The sequence below is a fragment of the Acipenser ruthenus genome, chromosome 43 (assembly GCF_902713425.1).
Source record: "Acipenser ruthenus chromosome 43, fAciRut3.2 maternal haplotype, whole genome shotgun sequence".
NCBI lineage: Eukaryota > Metazoa > Chordata > Actinopteri > Acipenseriformes > Acipenseridae > Acipenser > Acipenser ruthenus.
Genome location: NC_081231.1, coordinates 3,660,417 through 3,670,028, shown reverse-complemented (window position 1 = coordinate 3,670,028; position 9,612 = coordinate 3,660,417). Strand labels below are relative to the sequence as shown.

Sequence of the window (9,612 nt, the reverse complement as noted above, 5' to 3'; positions counted from 1 at the left end):
CTAACAAGATGCTTGGATATATTGTGAGAAGTGTTGAATTTAAATCAAGGGAAGTAATGTTAAAACTCTACAATGCATTAGTAAGACCTCACCTAGAATATTGTGTTCAGTTCTGGTCACCTCGTTACAAAAAGGATATTGCTGCTCTAGAAAGAGTGCAAAGAAGAGCAACCAGAATTATTCTGGGTTTAAAAGGCATGTCGTATGCAGACAGGCTAAAAGAATTGAATCTATTCAGTCTTGAACAAAGAAGATTACGTGGTGATCTGACTCAAGCATTCAAAATTCTAAAAGGTATTGACAATATCAACCCAGGGGACTTTTTTGACCTGAAAAAAGAAACAAGGACCAGAGGTCACTGGAGATTAGATAAAGGGGCACTCAGAACAGAAAATAGGAGGCACTTTTTTACACAGAGAATTGTGAGGGTCTAGAACCAACTCCCCAGTAATGTTGTTGAAGCTGACACCCTGGGATCCTTCAAGAAGCTGCTTGATGAGATTCTGGGATCAATAAGCTACTAACAACCAAACGAGCAAGATGGGCCGAATGGCCTCCTCTCGTTTGTAAACTTTCTTATGTTCTTATAAGAAATGTAGAAAAAAGGACATCTACGGTATTTATTACTGGATTTTTAAAATGAAATTGTTGATTGACAAGACACTGAACAACATTTAAAATAGCATTTAATACAGGCAGCAAATAATTTTCAATATAGATTTTATTTGCTTTAGTAGTCTCGTTGTCAATTAACAAATTGATATCAAAAACACAGGAGCCTACGTTTGTTAACAGAGTACCCAAGAGAGAGAGAGGGCAGTATTCAACACATCCTGAGCAGAAATCACCTCGTTAAGAGACAATGGTATGCCGCCCATTATATTCCTAAAAGCTCTCTGGTACCCCCTGCTGGAAACAGTATTGCTTTACACTTCAAGCTGCCCGCATGATAACTGTGGTATACTGTGCTGTGTCTTCAGGTACCGCAGATTCACCGTGGTATCGGGGAAGTTCCCACACAACCCACTGCAAGAGGCTGAGCAACGCATGAGAAAAGAAAGAGAAACTTGCAAACATAATAACAATCTATTTAATATATTACTAATGTGACGTAACACAATCCGAATGCTCAACAAGACGATGAATACAAGATGTACTCGTTGATATTTGTGGTCCGTGAGCTCTTGATCTGAACAAATTGTGATTCGGGGTGACCAGCGTTGTATGTAACCAGAGCTGACATTCTACCGAGGTCACACTGAGGTTTCAAGCTCTAGCTGCAGTATTTATATGACTGCTTGGTATTTACTATTCAACCTCCAAATCTATGTTATACAGCAAACCAACAGAGAAAATTAAGGAGTCTTTTGTACTTTACCAGAATTTTTACGAGCATCAGCATTGATGATGCAAAAAAACAACCAAGGACACGACCTCATGTCCTCATAGATGGTTACGACCATGGGGGTGACCCTATTTATCAAGCAAGTTTATTCTTTTGTTTTCAGTAAATATTTCTATATTTAGTGAAATATCCACCTGTTGTTTAGGTGTACCCAAGTGTCTGCAATTCTGAGAAAGTTCTTGAGTCCTGTAAGAGCTTGCAACTGACTTCTTCACACATTAAGTGCAGGGATATGATTACACACCTGTGTGAAGTTTATGGTGTCTTTTAAGATTTCCTAACTGGCTAAATCTCTTCCCACAAACAGCACAGTGATAAGGTTTCTCTCCTGTGTGAATTTTATGGTGTCTTTTAAGGTCTCCGAACTGGCTGAATCTCTTTCCACAAATATCACAGTGATGAGGTTTCTCTCCTGTGTGAACAGCCTTATGTTTTTTAAGATTTCCTATGTGACTGAATGTCTTCCCACACTCAGTGCAGTGATAAGGTTTCTCTCCTATGTTAATGTGCTGGTGTGAATGAAGATGTCCTAACTGTGTGAAACTCTTATCACTGGACTGTATGTGGGAAGGTTTCTCGCCTGTGTGAATGTGCTGGTGTCTTTTAAGCAGTGATATATGATTGAAACTCTTCCCACAATCAGCCCAGGAAAATGTAGTCCCTCCTGTGGGATTTCCCATGTGAGTTTCAGGAGCGTCTAATTGACAGGAACTCTTCCCACCTTTAACAGAATGAGGCAAGGTCTTCAAGTTCCCCTGGGTTTCAGAATTGTTAAAATATGCAGAATGTGCTGTCTCTGTTCTCTTCACAGTAAGGGGGTGTCTGTCTTGTAAAGAAGGGATTTTAACCGAGTGAGTTCTCCATGTGTTCACATATTCTTCTTGGGGTGTTGTTTCTCTGTGCTTCTTGCACTTTGGTTCGCCACTAGAAGAGTTTCTGCACTGGGTTGATGGAGTGGAGTAGTGTTCTCCTTCATCTACTTTAGAAGCTAAAGAAAGAAAGAGAAGAGAAACAAAGTTATTGTACAGCATTCTTCCACATGCACTGTTCTGCAGGGCTTCATGTCATAAACATGACAACTAGAGTGAACTCTGATGACTGTGTATTGAGAGGATACAGTCAGATCCACTTCATATCACTCCTATTCATGTCATAAACACGACAACTAGAGTGAACTCTGATGACTGTGTATTGAGAGAATACAGTCAAATCCAATTCATATCACTCCTATTCATGTCAGCCTCCTTTTACTACTACCATATTCAGGAATATAGATAAATGCTGGGAGCCGGGAAAAATCCATGGCTATGTCATAACATTCCTGACTATTTTGATGAGATGTTCCTGGAAAAACACAAACGCTTTGTACCGGTGTTCTGTCTCTGTGTTGAAGACAAGTGAATGAGCAGTTCAGTGACTGGCTGCTTGAGATGAGGCGGATTCGTTTACCAGCTAGTGTCCTGCAAGTGTCAGTCATAGCAAGAATGATGTCAGCATGTCAGTCACGTGGTATATGAAAACCAACCTGGTTTTACGTTTAAATTAGAATATTTTAAATCAAGCCAACAGCGCGTCATGAAAAATCCTGACTATATAGAACCGAGTTATTTAGTACCTGCATTTTGTTAGTACTGCTATTTATGTAATATTTTAATTTGTTTTTTGAGAATTAATATTTGCTTCTAAAAACAGAAATTCCATTTGCAACCCCATGCCCTGCACCTTGCCTTTTTATTCTACCTGTATCAAAGACACACGATATGTAGAACTATGTAAGTCTAGAGGGGGGTTGTTTTTCCACAACAAATTTCTCTTTTTATGATTTTTGTGTAAAATATCTGTAAGCAAAGATCCGGTAAAACTACAATTCCCAGAATCCCCTCACAGCTGAAACTGATTTGCTGGTCTGCTGTACAGAACCAGTCCACACACACTTACTGTACTGTGACAAAAACAACACAGCAATGTTACTGTGAGACACACAAGAGTCAAATGTGGTGCTGCCAGCAAACATTACAGTCCCTGAGATAGTTGTAGTGAGATGAGCGTTTAAACATGATATTATATTTGAATAAAGTGTAAGAAATAAAATAAGACTGACGGGTCATACAATACGGGTTCACTCTCATGTGGCGATGCTGCTGCATACTCTCCACAGAAATTCTCTAACTAAATGTTTCTTCTGGGGACGCTAAGCAACCCGACTGGATGTGACATCACCCAGTGATGGGACATGTGATCCCTGGAGCTCTGTACAGCTGTGGGAGCAGCACAACTGCAAACAGTCTACCAGAAATGGGGAAAGGCACAGATCTAACACAGGGGTGTCCAAAGCTGGCCCTTCCACTCATGATCTTTGTTCCAACCCTGTTCGAAGTTGTTTAATTGAACCAATTAAACCTCCATCCAGGCACAGGAGTAGCACTTTATAGAAGTGAACCTGTTCAATGTGGAGCGGAATGGCCTCCAGGAGCGTGATTGGACATCGCTGATCTAACAGCATTCTAAAGAGGCGTGGCAGTGGCTGCACATCTAGCAGCTGCCTCTGGAACAAGCACAGTTATGTCCTTGTTGGCATAGTGGTTGGGCAGCTCCCCCTGGTTAAAATATGAATCTCAAGCACACTGCTGGTGTTCAGTACCAGGTTCTGCAGGATGAATAGGCAGCTCAATGCTGCTTGTTTTGTATGATTACCTCCAAATCCCAGATCACATTCAGATGGAGAATCATCACACAGGTTGGATCCCAGCTTGATGTTCTCCTCAAGTGTACAGACATTATTTTCAGTAGGAAGTTCCTCTGCGATGGGGACACATTCCTGCTGAATGAATTCCTCTTTAATAGGAACACATTCATGTTCAGGGACGTCTTCATCTTTAACAAATGTCAGCTCTGTAACCTGCATTAGACTTGGACACCACTCCTGGTCAAAGGAATCCTCTTGTTTATAAACTGCTTCTATCTTTGGCCCTTCCTGTGCTTCAGATTCAGGGATAGCGTGGCTCTCTGTGGGAAAACAAAATTATATAAAATTACAACTCTTTCTTACTAGCTAGGCTCCTCTACAAAGCCAGCCCCTTGTCAGAATGCTACTGAGAGATGTCATTGTGTCTAACAGGAGCTATTTTTCTTATTTTATTTATTTATTTTTAAATTAATAGTTACTTTACCCTGTTTTTAACTCCCAAATTAAAACACATTTTCCCCTTGCAGCAGGAAACCCCACAACAGCTGAGGGCAACAGAGGGTGTCCTCTAATCCACAACCAAGTCAATAAACTCTTCACACCCAGGAGCTTGACAGCGAGCTCCCAGGGGGACAAAGGCAGCCCTATAGTGCCTGCTTCAGCTCACTGGGTGTCTGCCCAATAGATACAAATCATGAATGATAGCCTATGGGATCGTGTACTTTTCCAGATACTACAGGATCGCGAGCTGGGAATCAGGTTGGAGCCAACATTCCTTCTAAAGTACTTGTGGTAGAGGGGTGATCAATGCCTTTAATTAGGGCAGCAGTGTGGAGTAGTGGTTAGGGCTCTGGACTCTTGACCGGAGGGTCGTGGGTTCAATCCCAGGTGTGGGACATTGCTGCTGTACGCTTAAGCAAAGTACTTTACCTAAATTGCTCCAAAAAAAACCAACTGTATAAATGGGTAATTGTATGTAAAAATAATGTGATATCTTGTAACAATTGTAAGTTGCCCTGGATAAGGGCGTCTGTTAAGAAATACATTTACAGTTACTGTTCCTCAGTTATTTCGTACAGGGGTGAGCTGGTATGATAGTTTGGTGGTTTATGTACATTATGGTATTGATACTATTCCTGTTATTCTACATTGCCATGAACAAAGTGAAGGAAAAGGCAATTTCATATGAACATCTTTTTATTCTACGTCCTGTACAAAACAAGACTAGGTCCTGCTGGGCTTTCTCAGCTGCTGTAGCCTCACACTGGAGCATTCCATCCACTTCTACCTCCCTGTCAATCACCATCATGACCGCCGTTCTGTCTTTGCATTGTTGTAATGCAAACATCCATTTCTCTACTGCAAATATGCTTAGAAACTAAGCGAGGATACTTGCAGTCTTAGCAAAGTGTCTTAGCAAAGTGTCTGTGAACTCATACTGTATTGTGATCATGGTTTGGATGGAAACTGTCAACACAGGTCACAAATGGAGATTAGATAAAGGGACATTCAGAACAGAAAATAGGAGGCACTTTTTTGCACAGAGAATTGTGAGGGTCTGGAACCAACTCCCCAGTAATGTTGTTGAAGCTGACACCCTGGGATCCTTCAAGAAGCTAGCTTGATGAGATTCTGGGATCAATAAGCTACTAACAACCAAACAAGCAAGATGGGCTGAATGGCCTCCTCTCGTTTGTAAACTTTCTTATGTTCTTACAAGTTTCAATGTGTCAAATACAATGAGCAGACAAGGGTCTGCAGCAGGAGAGCTGCTTATTCTCAAAGCAGTTTCATGTAAACAAGTGATTTACACAATTCTGACTTTTCAAAGTGCAGCAATATTTTTTTTGTACAAACTCCACCTGTGTAATAATCATTAGTAAGCTTACTTGTGCAATGTCATGTGAACTGTAGATATACATCCTATTATTATTATTATTATTATTATTATTATTTATTTCTTAGCAGACGCCAATCACATCCCTTCTAGTATTACAATACATTTGTAATGGTGTGGCTATACCTATTGCATGCATCCTCTGCTCTTAAATAGTACCCTCTATTAGTAAGTGTCTGGGTTTGAAACAATATGAACGATCGTTTCCTAATTATGTTTACCAATAAAGAAATAGGACTAAAGCAAAAGAATGAGCAGCGACTGTACCAAAGGCAAACACAGCACTTGGAGCTGAAGATAATGAAACCACTGATCTAAAAACAGATGTGCAGTCAAACACGAAAACACGATGCGCTGCTGTGTGTTGATATGAGGTCCCAAATCATTATTCTAAAGCTCTGTAATATGGTCTGTGACTCTCAGCGGGACTCTATACAAGACATCACTTTACCTGAAAGACACCATTTGAGGCTCTCTAATTACAGACTGGTTAAGACTTATATAGTACTTTCTTAGTTTCTAGAATACCTATTTAAATATGAATTAGACTAGGTTTGATGCACTACGTTCTTATAGTCTATAAAATAACACAATGCCTCAATTAGACTCCTTATAACCAATATTAGGACAGAGCTGTGCTATTAACAGCACTTACAGTAATCAAACACTTTAAAACGTGTCTGAAGAGAGATTCGACCCAAGATCTTTCCAGTAGAAGGTGGTCTGAGGTGTTGGATTGACCGAGCAATACCACACAATAAGACCAATCTTACCTTGAAATATGAAAGGCTGTTTAATGTCTGCATCTGCAGCGTTTATACACCCTCGCACGGCTTTCAGCTGGCTCTCTGATATTTCCAATCTCAGCTTCAGACTTTCATTCTCTCTCTTCACTGCAGACATTTCCTCTTGTAATTCAGTGAATTTGCTGCAGACAGCTTCAGTAATCGCGCACACGACGCTGTCTGCAGCCGCTTTCACTGCGAGCTCGACGGTGGAGGCGAGCTCGTCTTGAAACAACGACACGGAGACACTGACGTCCATCTTCACTGGTTTAGTTTGAGACTGGTCTAGCGGAATCCTCTTTGCATTCAGAAACACCGGCTTCGGTTTGTATTTAGTAAGATATATTTGTTTTTACCGTAGCCTCCGCATTCAAACATATTCATCACTTCTCTGGTGTGATAAATAACTGACACAAACAACAGACTTTGCAAGGAGTAACTTCAGTCTTTCAGAATCCAGCAGTTCTACCAGAATTTAAACGCGTTTAAATGTTCAGTAAATAATCTCATTGAAAAGCTCAACTTGTCTGTAGATAGGAATGACACGCTCCACTCTGTGTGTGAAATTCAACACAGAAAATTGATTGTTTTCTTTTCCCAGAACTCCGTGCAAGTAATAAACAAACACAAAACCCATAAATTATTAAAGAAAAAAAAACAAAAAAACACATTTCAACCCAAACTAAACACCTTAAACAGTGTGTTGTAAAATCACCAGTGACTGCAGCCACCTCTCTCCACGTAAACAAAGCAAGCCTTTCTATTTCCGGTACTGAAATGGTAGCGTCACTAGCAGAAGGCGTGGCTGGGTGGAACCGCCGCGTATGATTGGCTCTTTGGCCTCCCTATGGAAGCGAGGGCGGGTCGAGGCGGTTCTGAAACTGGATCGCAGAGTCTCCATGTCGGCTCTGTGAGCGCTGTGTTGGATGCGATGCTGACACTGCGCGGAATCCGACATGGAGGCAGATTCGACTGTCTCTGCTGAGAGTGTTACATCATCAGAAAGCAGAGACAGCGCAGCTCGTTAACATCCCCAAACAATATGCTTTTGACAACACCTATTAACTTGCGTGCTGGTTTATTACCGCGCTCCCTGCAATCACGGGATCATCCCCAGTTAGTGCGCAGCTTTCACTTAAAATAACTCCCCTAACTCCTCCCCTTCCTCCCTCCCAACCTTAAAATAACTCTCCTAACCCCTCCCCTCCACTCCCTCCACCCCAACCTTAAAATAACTCTCCAAACCCCTCCCCTCCCTCCACCCCAACCTTAAAATAACTCTCCTAACCCCTCCCTCCATCATTCCACCCCAACCTTAAAATAACTCTCCTAACCCCTCCCTCCCTCCCTCCACCCCAACCTTAAAATAACTCTCCTAACCCCTCCCCTCCCCTCCCTCCACCCCAACCTTAAAATAACTCTCCAAACCCCTCCCCTCCCTCCACCCCAACCTTAAAATAACTCTCCTAACCCCTCCCTCCATCATTCCACCCCAACCTTAAAATAACTCTCCTAACCCCTCCCTCCCTCCACCCCAACCTTAAAATAACTCTCCTAACCCCTCCCTCCCTCCACCCCAACCTTAAAATAACTCTCCTAACCCCTCCCTCCATCATTCCACCCCAACCTTACAATAAATCTGATTAACCTTAACCCCTGTGCAAAAAAAGACATTTCGGATACATTAGAAATTTATCAAAAATCATATTTACAGGATAACCAGGAGAGGTATGGTTTTTACAAAGGAGGACACGGACAACATGCCCCACATGTCGACCTGTTCCTAACCAGTTTTAAATAACTTTAGCATAACAGAGCAGAAGTGTTAAAGGGGCGGGGCTCCCGAGTGGCGCATCCAGTAAAGGCGCTCCTCGCAGGATGTGCCCTATAGCCTGGAGATCGCTGGTTCGAATCCAGGCTATGTCACAGCTGACCGTGACCGAGAGTTCCTAGGGGGCGGCGCACAATTGGCTGAGCGCTGCCCGGGTAGGGAGGGCTTAGGTCGACAGGGGAATCCACGGCTCACCGCGCATCAGCGACCCCTGTGGCCGATAGGGCGCCTGTGGCTCTGCAGCGGAGCCGCCAGATCTGTGTTGTCCTCCGGCACTATAGGTCTGGTAGCATTGCTGTGGATCTGCAGTGCGAAAAATGACGGCTTGGAAGGAGCACGTTTCGGAGGACGCGTGTTTCAGCCTCCGTTTCCTGAGTCGGCGGGGGGGTTGCGAGCGGTGAGCCGGGGATACAGATAATAATTGGGCATGCTAAATTGGGGTGAAAAAACCGGGGTAAAAATAATTGGCGACGACTAAATCTTTAAAAAAAAAAAAAAAAAGAAGTGTTAAAGGGACTTGGAGCTCTTAAAATAAACAAATCCCCTGGGCCAGATGAGATCCTCCCAATAGTACTCCCAATAAGAAATGAAAGAAGTTATTTACAAACCGCTAACCACAATCATGCAACAGTCTCTTGACACAGGGGTTGTACCGACAGACTGGAAAATTGCAAATGTAATACCGATCCACAAAAAGGGAGACAAAACCGAACCAGGTAACTACAGACCAATAAGCCTGACTTCTATTATATGTAAACTTATGGAAACTATAATAAGATCCAAAATGGAAAATTACCTATATGGTAACAATATCCTGAGAGACAGTCAGCATGGTTTTAGGAAAGGGAGATCATGTCTAACTAACCTGCTTGATTTTTTTGAGGATGCAACATCGACAATGGATAATTGCAAAGCATACAACATGGTTTATTTAGATTTCCAGTGCATTATAAATATCATATGGGAGATAATGACATTGAAGAAGGAATCTATGAAAAAGACCTAGGA

At 42.1% G+C, this 9,612-nt stretch overlaps 1 protein-coding gene across 1 annotated transcript; it reads right to left on the bottom strand.

Annotated features, from left to right (window-relative positions):
- Positions 1-211: 211 nt before the first annotated feature.
- LOC131709459 (zinc finger protein 16-like) lies at positions 212-7,908 on the bottom strand. Its single transcript, XM_059012041.1, has 3 exons — positions 6,762-7,908; positions 4,100-4,411; positions 212-2,393 (listed from the first exon to the last, which is right to left on the bottom strand). The coding sequence occupies exons 1-3, from the start codon at positions 7,030-7,032 to the stop codon at positions 1,642-1,644; spliced, it is 1,335 nt and encodes a 444-aa protein (XP_058868024.1). The 5' UTR covers positions 7,033-7,908; the 3' UTR covers positions 212-1,641.
- Positions 7,909-9,612: the final 1,704 nt, after the last annotated feature.